Raw genomic sequence first — 20,493 nt, forward strand, 5'->3', positions numbered from 1 at the left:
GTTTGCTTCTTTGTAACCAACTCTGCAAAGATGTGCTCCCCTTTGCTGTCTCCTTTAGCTGCTTCTCTCTCCTGAATCCTTCTCTTTTCCGTAGGCATTCTAACTTCACCGCACTCTACACTTAACAACAACCAAAGCAGTGATATGATTTAGGCATTTAACCATTTTGAATGGAATGATTCATGTGATGCATTCCATCTTCTTGTTAAAACGAAATGTTAGAAACTCACCATCAGCAGACATGTAACTTAGTTTTCCTACTAAAAAATGTGCATGTGGTAACGGGCTGGTTGTCTGGTAGGCAAGCTAGCTGCCTGACTCTTTAGGCAAAACGTGGCAAACTGAGCTGGATTTATGAATATTTTAATACATTTCATATAACTTGATATTGTTATTCATTTCTACAACTTCAAACTCACCTTTTCTTACTACGTCAAAAGCGGTCGATTAAGTCACACAAGACAACCGTGACCGTCTCTCGAGGCAAAAATGCAGGCTCTCAGGTGCTGGTCGCGTGCAGCACCGCAGGTACCGTAAACAGAGTAGGGGGCTTTCGCAAACTAGCTACTTTACCCTGCCCCTACTCACTTCAATCTCGTTGCCCATAGGCTACTTTATGAAATGTTTCGGGTGGTGTTTTTTTAATCTAGGTTTACATGAAAGTCTGCAGCCGTTATACTATTTTAAAACTTGTTTTTTTTCCCCCTCGGAGGGGCAGCTTGAGTAGAGGAGGGCAGATGGGCAGTTGCCCGGCCAACCTTTCTTGATATTCTTTATTTTCATTTGATAGGTTGTTTCCTCATTGAGCATTGGCCTTTTCCACTGTGCCATTGGAGAGGGGTGCCACCACTATAGATACCTTTATCAGCCTTGAACCTATGAGAACAGCTAAGGTTATCATCTCACATAATCTGTTATTTGTGTCACATTCTGAAGTTTTTAGCAGACACTTTTGCCCAGACTAACTACAAAACTGTGAAAACAATGCAACAACAAGGTGTATTACAATATTAAATATAATATTGAAGTAAAACCATCAAGTATGACCACAACAAAACAACAATAATATTAATAACGATGCTAATGCTACATGCCAAAACTATGATTGGATTTTAAAAGATATCTCTCTGCGAAAAAGGTAAATAAATATACTATTACAGGATATACGGGAGCACTAATACGTACAGCGTCGCTCTGTCTTCGCTCTTTCTCACATGCAATAAGCGACCAACCGACCAACTGCTATGTAGAGCAAGGGGTATGGGCGGAGCAGTGTTGCGCAATCCACTGTTCAAACCGAAGTCCTTCAATAAAATGCTTAAAACCTGTAGTGCATTTCAGTCAGACGATCGCTTGTTGCTACGATGGAACGTCTCTTACAGCTACTTTTCGCAGCAAGTGTTATATATTTGAGTTCATCCACCGCGCTTGATGGTAAGTGTGTCTTGGCAGGTGGAGAGAAAAAAGGACAGGATAGTTCTCCCCGTCTTGGACGTTAACATTTCAAGCCATGCTCTGTTGCAATATAACAGGACTATTCAGGAATAGACAGAATCGTCTTCATTGCAAAGCAGGCCTACTGCACTGTACTGATTTATCTTAATCTTATTTAATGTTGCCTGTAATAGATGCCAATATATTTAACAGAGTTTTGCCTGTTAGCCCTCAGAAGAGGCAAGGCATTCTCATCATGTGTTTGATGCTGGAGTGCACTATGGGATTTTTGGTGCTTTGCAGTCGCTATTTTATTCTCTATTTTTGTGTTATTGGAATACATTTTTTTGTATACTTTCTGGTCTTTCTCCAATTTATGTTGTGGCTAATGAGCCTGGTCGAAACAGTGACAGACTTTTCCCCTTACACTTTTTTTTCATTGTATTATCTATATACAGTGCTGCTTGAAAGTATGTGAACCCCTTGAGCAGTTTAGAGTTTTCTGTTGTTTTACCATGATTTTTCTATTTTATCATCACCAGTTTCCATATATGAAATGTCAGGTTTATGTTTATCAATTGCATGTACTTGTTTAGAGGGAATTGTGTGAGTAGCCTAAAAACTACATGAAACATGGAATTAGTGTATGTGCAAAAGTAAGTGAACCCCCAGCTGCAATGGTAAAGTCTGTATATGTTGGATTTCAGCTGCCATTGTTACAGTAATAACAGTGTTTTGTATCATATGCTGTTGTATGTTGTCATATGGTGTTCCTGATGTGGATGTAGTTCTTTATCGTTGTTTAAAATAGATGTTTCTGCCTGTGAGTCATTGGAATGCTACCTAGTGTTATATATTTGAGTTCATCCACTGCGCATGAAGGAAAGTGTACCCTGGCAGGTGGAGGACAAAAACGGCAGCATAGTTCTCCTGTACGTTCAAGCCATGCTCTGTTGCATCGTCTTCATTGCAAAGCAGGGCTACTACACTTTACCGATTTATCTGTCAGAAACTTCAACGGAAAGCAAGAAACATGAAAATATTAATTTGATCTATTTTGCCTGTAATAGATGCCATTGTATTCAATAATTCATTTCTGTTTAGTTTCTAAAAAAACTGATCACTACATGGTCTTGTTGTCTGGATAACTACAGGACCACTGATCCACACCAAGCTGGGAGCCCTTAGAGGCCAATACACACGCGTGAGAGGAAAGACAACAGCAATCCACTCATACCTGGGCCTGCCCTTCGCTAAACCACCTGTGGGACCCCTCAGGTTGGCCCGTCCCCAACCTGTGCAGGGATGGGAGGGGATCAGGGATGCCACCAAGCAGCCATATATGTAAGTTAATGAGGTCATACTCTCAATATTTATGAGGGGCCAAAGTATCAGAATGATCCTTTATGGTATCACTCATATGCCTTGTGGAGATTAAGTCCCTGAATGATCATTCCAGTATATTGTTATTGAAGATGTTTCATGGTAAGGACACAATCCTGAGTAGATCCAGTAGCCTTGGGAGTAGCGTGGCTGATCCAGACATAAGTCTAAAGACAACCATTGAGATGATTTGGCTTCAACGGGAGTCGAAAGAATGAAATGCTAAATTAAATTTCTAAACCAGTCCAATGACTTGAGAAGATGTGTCAAAATGTGATCCAGAGAGAACAATGCTCCTTACTTAATGTTGCAGAAGAACAACATGTGCGTACAAAATGTGTGTCCTGTGTGTTGTCTGAGCCCAATTTGATACAGTCCATTCTGACCACTATGAGGCTAGTACATGAATATGTGAATAAACATATATATAGAAATATGATACAGTAAAACACTGGTGTCTCAAAGAATGAGTTCTTGCCGCTCAAACAATGTCCAAAATGTACCAAACTAAGAAAGTGCAGCCTAATTTCCAGTTTGCTTTTAGGTGTCTACAGGATCGACATGCATCTGTAGGACTTGCGAAAACGCTTAGCATGGTTGTTGAGATTCCTGAGGTGTCCGAGGATTGTCTCTATCTGAATATTTATACTCCTGCCAAACCTGCTGAAGATGCTAAATTACCTGTAAGTTCCGGTACCGAGTGACAGCACTGGCCACGGCTTTAACTTGTGTTTTTGAGCTTTTGCTTGTATTCTGTTGAACTTCTGTTATGAGCTGTTATGAGCAAATTTTGTGAGTCTGATCATAGTCATCAGAGTGTCTGTCTGAGGTAATGTGCTGCTGTCCTTCAGGTCATGGTGTGGATCCATGGTGGAGCATTAGTCTTTGGCTCCGCCTCCTTTTATGATGGATCTGTCCTGGCAGCCTATCAGAATGTGGTTGTGGTGCAGATTCAGTACAGACTTGGAATGCTGGGCTTTTTCAGGTGAGGTTGCAGTTATGAAAATAGACTTTACTTTATTTTGAAAAGTACGATTCCTAAATAGTTCAGGTAATTTGGTGCCACAGAGTTTACAGACTATTAATGTTATGCTACACAAAATACTGTAAGCTATTACAGTTTGCAGTTACTATAGTTATTACAGTTTGTTTAGTTTAATTTCACAGCCACAGCATGTTCTCTTCTTCTGTCTCCTACCAGCACAGGAGATGATAACGCCCCAGGAAACATGGGTTTCCTGGACCAGGTGGCTGCACTGCAGTGGGTCCAGGAGAACATCCAGAGCTTTGGAGGGGATCCCTCCTCTGTCACCATATTCGGAGAGTCAGCAGGTGGAGTGAGCGTGTCTCTGCATGTGGGTGCTGTGCTTAGGTGCTTGATGTTTGCCATTAAAATATTAATGTCATTTTCAGAACCCTTCAAAAAGAAAGATCAAATAATGTAGACATCTAGATAAACTGTGTAAATACTGCAACTGTGGTATTAAACAAAACAAAAAAATTAAATTGTATTCAGTTTCTCGTTGACCTTGACATTATCTAGTATCATCTGATTCAGGTTCTTTCACCACTGAGCACTGGACTTTTCCACCGCGCCATTGCAGAAAGTGGGGCTGCATTCATGGAAGTCCTCACCAACCTTCAGCCTTTGGACACAGCTATGGTTGGCATCCTGCACCATCTGCACCTTGATTTGCATTGTAATACTGAAGTGTTTGGTGGTTTCCCATGTTTCTTAGATGTTTTTCACTGTTCCCTTAGATTGTGGCAAATGTATCGAACTGTGTTGGCACCAAGCCACACCAGATTGTTGACTGTGATGCAGATGTCGACTGAGGATATTTTAAAGATCATCAAGGTGAGTAGTTATGGACTTTGGAACATTCATTCACTCTTCAAAAGCCTTTTTCTGACTTCATTGGGTACTTCCAGTCATTTTGAACAAACAAGGATATCCCTTTAATCTCCACACACATCTGTAAAATCTTGTCTAAACATGGACATATTGATTGTAATGACCCAAACCTCAGCACAGACCAACGCACTTGTGTAATCGGTAGGTTTGCTTGTTCCTCACAATGTCCTCTATTTCACAGAGTACGAGCTGGATCTATGGGCTTACAAAGGATGAATATTTCATTCCAAAAAGTTTAGAGGACACTTATAAGTCTTTGGAGTTCAACAAAGTACCGTTAATTAATGGTGTCACCAGTGATGAATGCGGGTCGTTATTGCCTGGGGTGAGTAAGCACATGCACTCTTTGGGCATCAGAGATTTCAAACACAGGTAACTATGTGCATTACTGGTAGTGAGTTGGTAATCTGGTTGGTTTTCAGTTTCATTCTCCACCTGGTTGGACAGAGGGAATGAATCGTGAGACGGTCAAAAAAGTCCTGACCCCCTTTGTCCGTATCGTAAGCACAGTTACTCATGCTCCTCTTTATCATCTAGTACAACCAGCCTAGTTTTTGAACATTAATGTCATGAAGGTGTGTTGCCTCTGATCTCCTGATGCTTTGTACTTCATTCATGCAAATGTATATTTAAAGGCAGAAGACTGGGCCATTGACTTGATTTTGGATGAGTATTTGGGGAGTGGGGAGGACAGCATCAAAAACAGGGATGGATTCAGAGAGCTCACCGCAGACATGATCTTCATTGTTCCTGCCATCCAGTTGTCAAATGATCACAGAGGTAAGAGACAAGTGTAACAGAGGCCAGCAAGTTGTACACTGTGACAGAGGTCAGTGACGGTGGCACCGATGTGTTGTAGCATCTTTGTTCACATGATCAGCCCGTCCTCAGGGCTACAGATTTGAGTCCAGGGCAATATGGCTGTGTGTGCTTCTTTAGCTCAACAGCTCTAACAAGGTGCTAACTCCAAGGTCATGGCTTTGATAGCCATGTAAATCTGTACCGTACTGTCATTCGCTTCGGATAAAACCTCTGCAATGCATAAATAAATAAATATTAAAAAACATAGAGTTAATATATGCATTCACAGATGATTAAGGAAAACAAGAGTTCATAACTGCTCTACTTATTCACTGAAATTGAAGATATTCTGCTTTGAGGGGAACACATTCTTGGAAATGAAATACTTACAAGGCATTGCTCTGACTTAGAGACACACAGACAAAAAACACCTATCTATGAACATTTCAATTTCACCCCCCACAGATTCTGGTGCACCAGTTTACCAGTACGAGTTACAGCTGTTACGACTGGTGGGTGTTGTGCAGGACTCAATCGCACGACTCAGCACAGGGGTAGATTCAGAAGAATAAACGTTTACTAGCAGGGTTCGGTACACAGGTAGGCAGTCCAAAAATAGGCAAACAAATCCACACAGGGAATAGGCAGGAGAATAGTAGTAGGGCAGGCAGAGGTCAGAAGCACGAGTAATCACTTGAACAAGGCAGAAGCGCTAAACGCTAGGAATACACGAGGAGCAGTGGAAACACAAGGAACATACCATCAAACACAAACTTACGACGACACAACGAGGAACAAGAAAACAAGGACTATATATACACACAGGCAACAGATAACGAGGAACAGGTGAGAACAATCAAGGCGGGGCAGACAAAGACACAGGTGGACTAAACAAGGGGAACCAACAGGACACAGGTGAAACCAATGATACACACAACCCGGGAGATTGGGAACAGGTGAGGGGTGGAGACACGGACAACAACAAGAGGGCACATGGCACAGACAAACAAACACAGGGAAAGCACATGGCGGGAACAAGGAAGCACGAGGACTAGACACGGGAACAAACATGCGACCACACAAGGGAGACAAACACAGAAATTAGACACGGACAGAACACAGACCTTACAACAGCACACTCCAAGCATACTCTTGGACAAGCGTCCGAGCTTTGTCAAGGTGGACCATTCAGATGACCTTTTATATGTCTTTGGAAACACCTTCATGAGAAGTCATGTCAAGATAAAAGGTAATTTATCTTTGTCCATGATTTTGGCTGCACATTGCTGTTACCCTACCTTAGCAATGTGTACTTTTAATGAACAGAAAGTTTCCTCAACCTATACACACTATATTATACAATATTGTCTCTTTACCCTCAAACAGGCACTTTCACAGAGGAGGAAGATGAGCTCTCTAGAACAGTCATGTCCTACTGGGGCAACTTTGCACGCACCGGGTAATTCAACTCCACCTTTTGAGAAGGAAACACAATTACATCCTTAAAAGCAATAAAATGCAGCATTTCTTTTTCAAAGACATTTTTGAAATGTAAGCTAGACAATGTTTATGATATGATGCTTCTGACAGCACCTTCGTAGAAAAGTCATCCTTGCTCATCCTAGTGTGGTGCTGCCAGGACATGTTTCACCTTAGCTCAGTTGCAATTTGTGGAAAGCGTACATATGTGTGTGTGTGTTTGTGTACTTTGTGTATATTCTTTGCCTGTGTACATCCTTATTCTGGTATTTGTGTGTGTGTGTGTGTGTGTGTGTGTGTCATTATTTCAGATCTCCCAATGGTGCTGGGTTAACCCACTGGCCTATGTACGGTGCAGGGGGAGAGTACTTGGAGATTGGGCTAAAGCAGCAGGTGGGAAACCATCTAAGGGCCGACCGCTTCACCTTCTGGACAGAGACACTTCCCAAGAAGATCCAGGAGAAGAAGCAGCGCAGCGATGAGCTGTAGACGGCTGATTCATAAATGATGTAGTGTGATAATTCATCAGTGAAACAATTTTTATTGTTTGAAGAGGTTAAAATGTACCCTCTGTAAAAAGTAAACCAAGTGACACAATTCCACAAATTGCGCTTATTCAAACCCCTAACAATAAGAATAGTACTGTAGATGCAGAGTTGTGCAGCGATTGGGTTCAACTTAGCCCTGCAAAACCAGTGGCAGTTATTAAGGTGTTGAACAAACTGAATATTTCCATGGGTGATCATTTTTTCTGTTTTGAGTTTTAAATGGACTGAAAATAAAGAAGTGCTCAATACATAAAATACCTTGACTATCATTTCTGTCCCTCTATATGTGAGACTTTTCCCCTTACACTTTCGTTTTCATTGTATGTTTTTATATATGTTGGAATTTAGCTGCCATCATTACAGTAATAAGTGTTTTGTACCATAAGCTGTCAAAAGGTGATCCTGTGGATGTAGCCTACATTTCCTTTATCATTGTTTTAAAAAGAGAATAGTTCTACCTGTGAGTCATTGGTTTGCTAACAGACCTCTCTGTGTATGAGGTGGCTTAATGACATTACTGTGATCAATGCTATTCACTTTGCATTTGTGCTTTCTCATTCACAACATGAGAATCACTTAGGGTTATGGGTGGAACAGTGTTGTTCATTACACTTCCTGATCCTCTTGGGTTTTTGTTGTTCCTGGCACAACATCATTTAATGATAAGATTACCCAGTCTGCTTTAACAACCCTTCTTGCATCATTTCAATGTGACCTTGAGTATTAGAGTGTGTTTTGACAGGGGTAAAACAGTGTTGGTTATATATTAGAAATTAAGTTTAAAAATGACATTACCCTTTGGTTTTCCTTCTGCTGGACATTGATGTTGCCCCTACAATGCAACATTTAACTAACAAAAGCTGACAGATTCAAATTTTTTCAAGGTCATTTTTAAATATTAAATGTCTTGTAAGTTGTATGTAATGAGCAAGTTTAGAGCCCAAGCAGACTTCTGTATTTTTTAACCTAGTGCCAATTTTCCCATGTTTTTGGTCGCATTTTTAACTACGAACAAAAACGATAGAAATCGGTCAAGTATTAAAACGGTATAACAAGCAACTTGAGTAGACATTAGACAAAACGTCTTCTCAATGTTATCCTACGGGGGAATAAAATGTAAACAATTATTGTTTCTACAGTCATTAGTTTACATTTCTCTTTAAGAAGACTGGCTAGCCTATTTGGGAGCGTGCCTATGTTCCCACAGCCCTATGTTCCCACAGCCCAATGTTCCCACAGCCCTATATTCCCACAGCCCTACTGTATGTTCCCACAGCCCTATGTTCCCACATTTCTAAGAGAGTAGTCTTTAGAGGAGGGTATGTGTCATAATTGGAGTAATGAGGGGTCATAAAGGGTTATTAATATGACAAATCGGATGGATGGTTAGTTTTGATCTAGCTTTGGGTGACAGCTTGCTTGTCATATTGGATGGATGAGACCGGCCCTCTGCCCTTTCTCCCCCCTCCACACAGGCAGTTGACCCCCACAAATGGTGTGAATCATTTTGATAGTAAGGTGTTATCTGAGAGGGTGAGATTTCCCGGCGTAGCAATGGTGTTTCTGACCAGGATCTATCCTGTTGGCATAGCAGGGGTCAGGATGACTGGCTGCTCTAGGCGTGAGCACGGGGTTGATAACAGAAATTTGGTGGTGAATGATGTACCAATATGGAACCGGTTCCAATACAACCGGTACCTACCCGGACCGAAATGCAACGCAGATTTCGGTGCTTCATTTCGGTGCCTGAGCCAATTGAACACGGTCGCTAGGCAGATTCCGTGGGGCACATGTAAAACTGCCCCAGCTCCCAATGTAAACTTTGTCGCTCACGCTCATTGGTGTTTTCATAGCAACAGTCTTATGACAGTGAAGCGCAGGCAAGCACAAACAGAACTAGCCATCAACCTTTTAACAGAGAAAAAAACCGAAAGGTAAACGGTCAAAAGTGTGGCTGTATTTCGCACAAAAAGATTCAAACATCGCGACGTGCAGCAAATGCAACAAAATAATTGCGTGAAAAGAGGGGAGAGAAGGCAAGAGTCAACGGCAGATCAGCAACCGAAGACTGAAAAATAAACGGAGATGACAGCTAAAATACCAACGGTGGTCTCTTAAAGGGGCAGTACACATTTTCTCATACTCAGTGTGTTCAAGTAACAAGATTAACTATAAACAAGATAGAAAAGATAGGTATAAACAAATCATAAAATGGTGAAATTTCATGAAATAAATGCAAACAAAATAATACATTTTTGACTCCAAAGGCAAATATGCTCATAGTTTTGCAAAAGAAGTTTGAAGCTGTTTTTTTGTATTTATTTATATGTATTTAAGTATACTATAAACTGTTGTTTACAGTTAATATAATGTTCATAGTTTGAAGTTAAAATGTTTGAAGCTGTAGTTGGAAGCCAAGTGTTTTGTATGTATTTATATTTATATTATACTTTAAACAGTTAATATATTGTTCAATTTGAAGAAAAAAAATTGCCTTGGCAATAAAAAAAGCCTTTCTTTAATGTCGTCAATCGTCGCTTTGTGCTTTAAAAAAAAAAAGTATCGGTTCAGGCACCGTTTAGGCACCGGTATCGTTTTAAAAGTATCGGTTATGTACCGGTATCGGATAAAAACCAAACGATACCCATCCCTACTTATCAGGCGCTCAAGCATAGCAAGGTCTTGTCAGCCTGTGAGATGGCATTCTTTCACTCTATTATAGGAAACTTTAAGATGATATATACATAATCCCTATGGTCTAATGGTAATGATACCGGCTTATTCAAGTTTAAAAGACTTAATTTTGTAAGGCTTGACCCATAAGACATTTGTTCATGAGATGGTAGCTCAACAAAAGAAGATATACTTCAACAGCACACACACACATGCATGCACGCACGCACCCACAGATACAGACACACACATACACACATACAAACACAGAGACACAGAGACAGATACACAGTATACTAATAGTTATATTATAAACAATAAAACAGAGGTATTGTGTAATATGTGACTATATTTTAGTTTAATCCCAAAACAGCGTGATACATTGAAGACATACAAACACACACACACACACACACACACACACACACACACACACACCCACACTCACAGTAAGAGATGAGAAAGGTGTTAAATCCACTTTGTTAAGCAACGGTGTATACACAACACATTCGGGACCTACTGGAATGACTTCGATAGAACAAAAAAAAAAGAAAAAAGTCACCCCATTAGTTGATGGTAGAAAATGGATAGAACATTTGAAAATTATACAAAAAGGTAACCTAAATTCTGAACAAAAAGCCTTAAATGCTCAGTTGAGAAAACAAATTGAATACAAAATTGAAATACCTCAAGAACAAAAAATGATGTGGTGTAGATGGAGGGTACAATCAAATGCTGAAACACAGCACACCTAAATTAAGAGAGAAAATCTTGAAATGATTCAATTTAATCCTGTCGTCAGACCCCTTTTCCAGAACAATGGAAAGGTGAGCCCAGTTCATAAAAAAGGTGACAAACATAAACCTGATAACTATAGAGGCCTCACACAAGGCCGCAATTTAGGGAACTTATTTTGTGCCATCCTGAACAACAGAATAACACAATTTTTCCAGAATAATAATATCATAAATTCATCCCAGATACGTTTTTCACAAAATAACAGACCAACTGTTCATATATACACATCCCATACACTCATAGAGGAACATGTACAAAATGTTAAAAAGGTCAAATATTTGGTTGTTTCATAGACTTTAGCAACGCTTTCCACTCAGTATGGCATGATGGACTTATGTTGAAACTAATTCATAGTGGAATTGGAGACTAAATGTATGACATCATTAAACACAGGTATAAAAAACAATAAATGCTGTCTAAAAATTAACAACAGAATAACTGGTATTTTGACCAGACAGGAGTTCGACAAGGCGGTTGAGTAAGGCCAACCTTATTCAACATATAGATCAATGATTTGGCTACAGAGCTTGAAAGATCTATGGCCCCAGGTCTTATATTTCTAAATGAAGAAATGAAAGGCCTGCTTTTTGCTGACAATCCTCTCCTACACTCCCCTAGTGTAGAGGCGCTTCAGGAAAGTCTAAATATTCTTAACCAATACAGTCTAACAAGGCCTCCCCTTCCAATTAACCAGGATAAGTCCAAAATCATGATATTCCAGAAAAGACACACCATACTTAATAGTGTTTATAGGATCACAACTGGCGAACAAAAACTTGAACAGGTAAAAATATATTGTTATTTAGGATTAATGATTTCATCTACAGGACATTTTGATGATGCAATAAGATATTTAACTGAAAAGGCAAGAACAACATACTACATGCTAAGGAACTCATCACTAAAATATAACCATCCTATAAAACACTGCTTACACATTTTTGATTCACTACTGAAACCAATACTATGTTATGGTAGTGAAGTTTGAGCAGAGGGGGTGGACACCCCGAGAGAGAGCCTATCTATTAAAAAAAACAGGGGCTCAACTAAAAAAAAAAATAAAAAAAAGATTCAACCATTGCTTCAAAACTGAAACAGCTAAAAGAAAGGAATAAAGAAAATTACATTAACTACGGGTTTTCCCTTTTTCTAACTGTCCATTACGTGTATCTGCTATATGTATATCTTATGAAATTTAACTTTACTTAATTATATTTACTTAATTATTATTATTAAATTTTTCCCTGTATTACTATTATTATTGTTGTTACTGCTTAAGTGCTTGGGTAATGTTGTATTGTACAGTCATGCCAATAAAGACAATGGCATTTAATTGAAATGCAGAGAGAGAGAGCGAGAGAGATGCAGAGAGAGAGAGATATACAGAAGAGCGAGAATCAAAGAAATGCACTCCACTCTGTATAAAAAACAACAACAAATTCAATAACTCATATTGCAGCATGAAACAATACGAATCCTTTGTAATTAGTCAAGGGAACGTCCAAGGGTTAAGATCATCAGCCTTTGGACTAAAAAGTAACGAGTTATTTAATGAGTTCAAGGGGAGGGGGAGGGGGAGGGGGAGAGAGGGACACTTACACCAAATGGCTGCCCTGGAGTGACACAGGGAACGACCTCAGGGATGGAATCCTTATCTGGTTTAAAGCTAAATATACAAATTATATTGAACTTGTTAGAGGAGGTGAAAATTATATATGGCTTAAGTTAAAAAAAAAAAAAAAAAAAAAGACCTGAGCTCCAATACCCAAAACATATTCCTATGGACAATCTACATCCCTCCAATCACCCACTTCCAAACCCAGGGAAACATCCTAATTGTAGGTGATCTGTATGCACACACAGCTGAAGAAGCACACACTACTAGCACAAACAGAGACAAATACATGAATAACAAAACTCACACCAGTCTTACTCTTCCATTAAGGAATAACTATGATAAAATTAACAAATAGAAAGGGGAAAGAACTACTGCAGCTCTGTTGGTCCCACTGTCTGTACATAGTCAATAATTGCCTAAGAGGGGGCTCCTTTGGCCGCTACACCTACAGCGCCTCTCAGGGCAGTAGCACAGCAGATTACGCATTAACATATTTGGACCCTTTCTCGCTCAGAGCAGTCACAGTCAGGCAACAACCCCACTTTTTCAGACCATAACCAGCTCAGAATACACCTAAAAAGACTCCACTCTAACCAACCATGTTCTAACTCCAGTAATTTATATAAAATAACAACTCAATAAAGATGGGCGCAAAGCAGAATACCTGAATATCAGGAAGCAATGAGTAGCCATGAAACTCAAACAGCACTAAAGAAGGAGTAAACATAGCCACAAAGCACATCTTGTGGCACAACAATCAAACTTATCTTTCCAAAAACCAAACCTACCCCCTAAAAAAAAAGAAAATGCAAGAAAAATGGTTTGACTCAGAATGTAAAAGACATTAGGAAAAACTAAGACAATTATCCAGCCAAAAACACAGGCCTCCAGACAAGAAAAGTCTGGGCCCCGGACTGCATTCTAAATGAGATGCTTAAACATGCAGACTATGAATTCAAATCAAATCAAATCAATTAAAACAAACTTTTCAATTTAGGGCTTAGAACCGGCTTCTTTCCTGAAGTATGGAATGAAGGACTGATAACACCCATATTTAAAAGTGGAGACAAGACAGATCCACAAAAGGGGGATCTATATAAATTCAGGTGTAGGAAAAGTCTTATGTAGCATCCTAAATTCACGAATCATAGACTTCATCACAGAACATCACACAACACTAAATTTAGAACTACACATCATAGCTTCACATTAAACACAGTAATTGACAATTAAGGGCACACAAATAATGCAAAGAGTTAGGCCTGTTTTGTGAATTGTCAAAAAGCCTTTGATTCAGGCTGGCACAGCGGCCTTTTCCTATAATTACTTGAAAGTGGTATCAGAGGGAAAACATACGATCTGATAAATTCAATGTACACTAATGGGTAGTGCTCAATTAAAGCTGGAACAAAGAAAACAGAAGCTTCCTTTCAGAGACGTGGAGTAAGACAGGGCTGTAAACTTGCACCTCACTAAATTAAATTTCTTCTCTTTGCAGACGACTTGGTTTTGCTGTCCCCATTAGCAGAGGGACTACAACAGAACCTGAAGCTCATACACATGTTTTGGCAGACTTGGGTCCTGACCATTAAATCCCAAAAAAGAAAAAATACTAACTTTTCAGAAAAATCCAGAGGTCAGGGAAAGAAATTCACTATGCAGGAACATTTTAGACAAGTGTTGTGCTCCTGAGCAGCACTCAGGGAACTTGGAGGCCCGATTCCAGCCCAAATCATCTGGCAGAAAACTGCATTTTGTATCTGGAAGTTGAACTGTTAGTGAAGAATAGATCAGATGTACTAAATGTTTAGAGTTTCAAATGTTAACAACAGGAAGAAAGAACAACATAAACTCAAAAAACACAAATGAGAAGTTTGAATGTATGTCAGTGGCAGAATAGGAGGTTAACAGTGTGAAATGGAGCGCCGAATATTGAGACTTGTAATAAGGAGGATGAGAGACATTTTGGTCACAGCACCATAAATACGATTTCTAAGACTAGTCTTTTTTCCTTTGTGTATTCATTTTAGAAAACTCAATGCACTGATTTCCTGTCCCCCCTATAATGCTGCAGGGGCCGGGAGCAAAATATTATTTTGTAGTATTTTAACTGGGCATTTGTTCATTCATGTAGATGGGGTCATCTAAAAGGAAAAGCTGTATGGTTTGTACAGTGTTCAGTAATTGTAAGGCTCAAAATATTCCAACCAGTCATAGAACCAATCGCAAGATATGGCAGCAAACTTTTAGGTCCTCTGATGTACAAAGGATTCGAAAATGGGGACAACAACCAGTTAAAACCTAGGTATGGAGGAGTAATTTTAAGGTATTACTCCCAGGTGTAGTACTAACCATGCTACCGTTAGTGTTTTTATGGTAAACAAGTTCAAAGCTTGTGGTTTTAAATATTTGTGATTGTGGTAACAAATAATAATATAGAATCAACGTATTGTGATTTGAATTTACTTAACTACATGGGGGTGGAATTTGTTGACATAACTAGGTTTAGTAAGTCCAACGTGAATTCACTAGCTTTACAACAATGAAAACTATTTAAGTACTGCTTATCCAAGTCAGTTAAGTTGGAACTTCAAGGAGTTGTTCAGGTGGTGTAAGTACATGCATTTGAGTAAGAATTACATATGTAAGGTTGGTCAGTGTAATGGATGTCTGTTTAGTTAGATGAACACTGCCTGATCAATTAAGGTTGACTTGACCAGAAAATATCTAAATGACTTACTAAAGTTTTGTTGGTTTCACTTAAGTTAGTTATTTCCTCTGTAATAATAGTATTAAAATAGTTTGAACACCACTCATGTATATGGAAAATGTTGACATAACTAGTTTAAGTACATTGATCAACTTTTTAGTGTAGCATTGAAGGGTGTTTTGTCTTTTTGTTGTTTCAGTTCAAAATGTCAGGTAGTTTTGTCCTTCTTTAATTGGTCATCTACACATTTATATTTAAGGTTAGGGAGATAAATATAAACTATACATGTTGTAAAATGGGGTATTTGATATGCAGGACATTTTTTAAGGTATTACTCACGTTTGTAATACTAACCATGTTACCATTAGTGTTTTTATGGTAAACAAGTTCAAAGCTTGTGGTTTTTAAATATTTGTGATTGTGGTAACAAATAATAATATAGAATCAACGTATTGTGATTTGAATTTACTTAACTACATGGGGGTGGAATTTGTTGACATAACTAGGTTTAGTAAGTCCAACGTGAATTCACTAGCTTTACAACAATGAAAACTATTTAAGTACTGCTTATCCAAGTCAGTTAAGTTGGAACTTCAAGGAGTTGTTCAGGTGGTGTAAGTACATGCATTTGAGTAAGAATTACATATGTAAGTTTGGTCAGTGTAATGGATGTCTGTTTAGTTAGATGAACACTGTCTGATCAATTAAGGTTGACTTGACCAGAAAATATTTAAATGACTTACTAAAGTTTTGTTGGTTTCACTTAAGTTAGTTATTTCCTCTGTAATAATAGTATTAAAATAGTTTGAACACCACTCATGTATATGGAAAATGTTGACATAACTAGTTTAAGTACATTGATCAACTTTTTAGTGTAGCATTGAAGTGTGTTTTGTCTTTTTGTTGTTCAGTTCAATATGTAATGTAGTTTTCTCTTTCTTTGTTCACAATTTGGTTTGGTGGTGCAAGGATGGCATAGATCTAATGCTGGTTGTTAGTCACATTAGTTTGGTTGTGCTCGTTTCTTGTGTTAGTTTGTGTGAGCCTTAGCACTAAAAGGCAGTGTTTTTGCGCATCTCTTGGCTATCAAGGGTTTTAAAACAATAGGAGTTGGGGTCACTTGTATATGTTTCCAGAATTTGATGGATCATTTTTCAGTTTTATTTGATAAAGGGTACTGGCGTAATTCAGCCCTGCATGCATTGTTATGGGTACTCCTTTATAACTTGAGTATAACAAAATCACTGTATACCGAGGTTTCAACTGGTTGTTGTCTCCATTTTCGAATCCTTTATACATCAGAGGACCTAAATGTTTGCTGCCATATCTTGCGATTAGTTCTATGACTGGTTGGAATATTTTGAGCCTTACAATTACTGAACACTGTACAAACCATACAGCTTTTCCTTTTAGATGACCCCATCTACATGAATGAACAAATGCCCAGTTAAAATACTACAAAATAATATTTTGCTCCCGGCCCCTGCAGCATTATAGGGGGGACAGGAAATCAGTGCATTGAGTTTTCTAAAATGAATACACAAAGGAAAAAAGACTAGTCTTAGAAATCGTATTTATGGTGCTGTGACCAAAATGTCTCTCATCCTCCTTACTACAAGTCTCAATATTCGGCGCTCCATTTCACACTGTTAACCTCCTATTCTGCCACTGACATACATTCAAACTTCTCATTTGTGTTTTTCGAGTTTATGTTGTTCTTTCTTCCTGTTGTTAACATTTGAAACTCTAAACATTTAGTACATCTGATCTATTCTTCACTAACAGTTCAACTTCCAGATACAAAATGCAGTTTTCTGCCAGATGATTTGGGCTGGAATCGGGCCTCCAAGTTCCCTGAGTGCTGCTCAGGAGCACAACACTTGTCTAAAATGTTCCTGCATAGTGAATTTCTTTCCCTGACCTCTGGATTTTTCTGAAAAGTTAGTATTTTTTCTTTTTTGGGATTTAATGGTCAGGACCCAAGTCTGCCAAAACATGTGTATGAGCTTCAGGTTCTGTTGTAGTCCCTCTGCTAATGGGGACAGCAAAACCAAGTCGTCTGCAAAGAGAAGAAATTTAATTTAGTGAGGTGCAAGTTTACAGCCCTGTCTTACTCCACGTCTCTGAAAGGAAGCTTCTGTTTTCTTTGTTCCAGCTTTAATTGAGCACTACCCATTAGTGTACATTGAATTTATCAGATCGTATGTTTTCCCTCTGATACCACTTTCAAGTAATTATAGGAAAAGGCCGCTGTGCCAGCCTGAATCAAAGGCTTTTTGACAATTCACAAAACAGGCCTAACTCTTTGCATTATTTGTGTGCCCTTAATTGTCAATTACTGTGTTTAATGTGAAGCTATGATGTGTAGTTCTAAATTTAGTGTTGTGTGATGTTCTGTGATGAAGTCTATGATTCGTGAATTTAGGATGCTACATAAGACTTTTCCTACACCTGAATTTATATAGATCCCCCTTTTGTGGATCTGTCTTGTCTCCACTTTTAAATATGGGTGTTATCAGTCCTTCATTCCATACTTCAGGAAAGAAGCCGGTTCTAAGCCCTAAATTGAAAAGTTTGTTTTAATTGATTTGATTTGATTTGAATTCATAGTCTGCATGTTTAAGCATCTCATTTAGAATGCAGTCCGGGGCCCAGACTTTTCTTGTCTGGAGGCCTGTGTTTTTGGCTGGATAATTGTCTTAGTTTTTCCTAATGTCTTTTACAAACCATTTTTCTTGCATTTTCTTTTTTTTTAGGGGGTAGGTTTGGTTTTTGGAAAGATAAGTTTGATTGTTGTGCCACAAGATGTGCTTTGTGGCTATGTTTACTCCTTCTTTAGTGCTGTTCTTGAGTTTCATGGCTACTCATTGCTTCCTGATATTCAGGTATTCTGCTTTGCGCCCATCTTTATTGAGTTGTTATGTTATATAAATTACTGGAGTTAGAACATGGTTGGTTAGAGTGGAGTCTTTTTAGGTGTATTCTGAGCTGGTTATGGTCTGAAAAAGTGGGGTTGTTGCCTGACTGTGACTGCTCTGAGCGAGAAAGGGTCCAAATATGTTAATGCGTAATCTGCTGTGCTACTGCCCTGAGAGGCGCTGTAGGTGTAGCGGCCAAAGGAGCCCCCTCTTAGGCAATTATTGACTATGTACAGACAGTGGGACCAACAGAGCTGCAGTAGTTCTTTCCCCTTTCTATTTGTTAATTTTATCATAGTTATTCCTTAATGGAAGAGTAAGACTGGTGTGAGTTTTGTTATTCATGTATTTGTCTCTGTTTGTGCTAGTAGTGTGTGCTTCTTCAGCTGTGTGTGCATACAGATCACCTACAATTAGGATGTTTCCCTGGGTTTGGAAGTGGGTGATTCAATTGGAGGGATGTAGATTGTCCATAGGAATATGTTTTGGGTATTGGAGCTCAGGTCTTTTTTTTTTTTTTTTTTTTTAACTTAAGCCATATATAATTTTCACCTCCTCTAACAAGTTCAATATAATTTGTATATTTAGCTTTAAACCAGATAAGGATTCCATCCCTGAGGTCGTTCCCTGTGTCACTCCAGGGCAGCCATTTGGTGTAAGTGTCCCTCTCTCCCCCTCCCCCTCCCCCTCCCCTTGAACTCATTAAATAACTCGTTACTTTTTAGTCCAAAGGCTGATGATCTTAACCCTTGGACGTTCCCTTGACTAATTACAAAGGATTCGTATTGTTTCATGCTGCAATATGAGTTATTGAATTTGTTGTTGTTTTTTATACAGAGTGGAGTGCATTTCTTTGATTCTCGCTCTTCTGTATATCTCTCTCTCTGCATCTCTCTGCTCTCTCTCTCTGCATTTCAATTAAATGCCATTGTCTTTATTGGCATGACTGTACAATACAACATTACCCAAGCACTTAAGCAGTAACAACAATAATAATAGTAATACAGGGAAAAATGTAATAATAATAATTAAGTAAATATAATTAAGTAAAGTTAAATTTCATAAGATATACATATAGCAGATACACGTAATGGACAGTTAGAAAAAGGGAAAACCCGTAGTTAATGTAATTTTCTTTATTCCTTTCTTTTAGCTGTTTCAGTTTTGAAGCAATGGTTGAATCTTTTTTTTTTTTTTTTTTTAGTTGAGCCCCTGTTTTTTTTAATAGATAGGCTCTCTCTCGGGGTGTCCACCCCCTCTGCTCAAACTTCACTACCATAACATAGTATTGGTTTCAGTAGTGAATCAAAAATGTGTAAGCAGTGTTTTATAGGATGGTTATATTTTAGTGATGAGTTCCTTAGCATGTAGTATGTTGTTCTTGCCTTTTCAGTTAAATATCTTATTGCATCATCAAAATGTCCTGTAGATGAAATCATTAATCCTAAATAACAATATATTTTTACCTGTTCAAGTTTTTGTTCGCCAGTTGTGATCCTATAAACACTATTAAGTATGGTGTGTCTTTTCTGGAATATCATGATTTTGGACTTATCCTGGTTAATTGGAAGGGGAGGCCTTGTTAGACTGTATTAGTTAAGAATATTTAGACTTTCCTGAAGCGCCTCTACACTAGGGGAGTGTAGGAGAGGATTGTCAGCAAAAAGCAGGCCTTTCATTTCTTCATTTAGAAATATAAGACCTGGGGCCATAGATCTTTCAAGCTCTGTAGCCAAATCATTGATCTATATGTTGAATAAGGTTGGCCTTACTCAACCGCCTTGTCGAACTCCTTTTGTCTGGTCAAAATACCAGTTATTCTGTTGTTAATTTTTAGACAGCATTTATTGTTTTTTATACCTGTGTTTAATGATGTCATACATTTAGTCTCCAATTCCACTATGAATTAGTTTCAACATAAGTCCATCATGCCATACTGAGTGGAAAGCGTTGCTAAAGTCTATGAAACAACCAAATATTTGACCTTTTTAACATTTTGTACATGTTCCTCTATGAGTGTATGGGATGTGTATATATGAACAGTTGGTCTGTTATTTTGTGAAAAACGTATCTGGGATGAATTTATGATATTATTATTCTGGAAAAATTGTGTTATTCTGTTGTTCAGGATGGCACAAAATAAGTTCCCTAAATTGCGGCCTTGTGTGAGGCCTCTATAGTTATCAGGTTTATGTTTGTCACCTTTTTTATGAACT

At 38.5% G+C, this 20,493-nt stretch overlaps 2 protein-coding genes across 2 annotated transcripts; both read left to right on the forward strand.

Annotated features, from left to right (window-relative positions):
- The first annotated feature begins 641 nt into the window (after nucleotides 1–641).
- LOC105897210 (fatty acyl-CoA hydrolase precursor, medium chain-like) lies at nucleotides 642–5,047 on the forward strand. Its single transcript, XM_042704513.1, has 8 exons — nucleotides 642–1,434; nucleotides 2,589–2,778; nucleotides 3,362–3,500; nucleotides 3,669–3,802; nucleotides 4,019–4,172; nucleotides 4,376–4,480; nucleotides 4,579–4,675; nucleotides 4,914–5,047. The coding sequence occupies exons 1-7, from the start codon at nucleotides 1,365–1,367 to the stop codon at nucleotides 4,651–4,653; spliced, it is 867 nt and encodes a 288-aa protein (XP_042560447.1). The 5' UTR covers nucleotides 642–1,364; the 3' UTR covers nucleotides 4,654–4,675; nucleotides 4,914–5,047.
- A 118-nt stretch (nucleotides 5,048–5,165) lies between these two features.
- On the forward strand, nucleotides 5,166–7,829 carry LOC122129569 (carboxylesterase 3B-like). Its single transcript, XM_042704516.1, has 6 exons — nucleotides 5,166–5,232; nucleotides 5,368–5,512; nucleotides 5,999–6,029; nucleotides 6,664–6,782; nucleotides 6,920–6,992; nucleotides 7,324–7,829. Exons 1-6 carry the CDS (start codon nucleotides 5,185–5,187, stop codon nucleotides 7,499–7,501), a joined length of 594 nt encoding a protein of 197 aa, XP_042560450.1. The 5' UTR covers nucleotides 5,166–5,184; the 3' UTR covers nucleotides 7,502–7,829.
- The last annotated feature ends 12,664 nt before the right edge of the window (nucleotides 7,830–20,493 follow it).

Source organism: Clupea harengus, chromosome 3 (assembly GCF_900700415.2).
Source record: "Clupea harengus chromosome 3, Ch_v2.0.2, whole genome shotgun sequence".
In the NCBI taxonomy this organism is placed as follows: Eukaryota; Metazoa; Chordata; class Actinopteri; order Clupeiformes; family Clupeidae; genus Clupea; species Clupea harengus.

Bases quoted from the DNA above. Each gene is read 5' to 3' on its own strand.
- LOC105897210 (XM_042704513.1), top strand. From the start codon at position 1,365: ATGGAACGTCTCTTACAGCTACTTTTCGCAGCAAGTGTTATATATTTG. The intron at 3,501-3,668 runs GTAAGTTCCGGT...GCTGTCCTTCAG, and splicing joins CTGAAGATGCTAAATTACCT to GTCATGGTGTGGATCCATGG. The intron at 4,173-4,375 runs GTGGGTGCTGTG...CATCTGATTCAG, and splicing joins GAGTGAGCGTGTCTCTGCAT to GTTCTTTCACCACTGAGCAC.
- LOC122129569 (XM_042704516.1), top strand. From the start codon at position 5,185: ATGAATCGTGAGACGGTCAAAAAAGTCCTGACCCCCTTTGTCCGTATC. The intron at 5,513-5,998 runs GTAAGAGACAAG...CACCCCCCACAG, and splicing joins GTTGTCAAATGATCACAGAG to ATTCTGGTGCACCAGTTTAC. The intron at 6,993-7,323 runs GTAATTCAACTC...TCATTATTTCAG, and splicing joins GGCAACTTTGCACGCACCGG to ATCTCCCAATGGTGCTGGGT.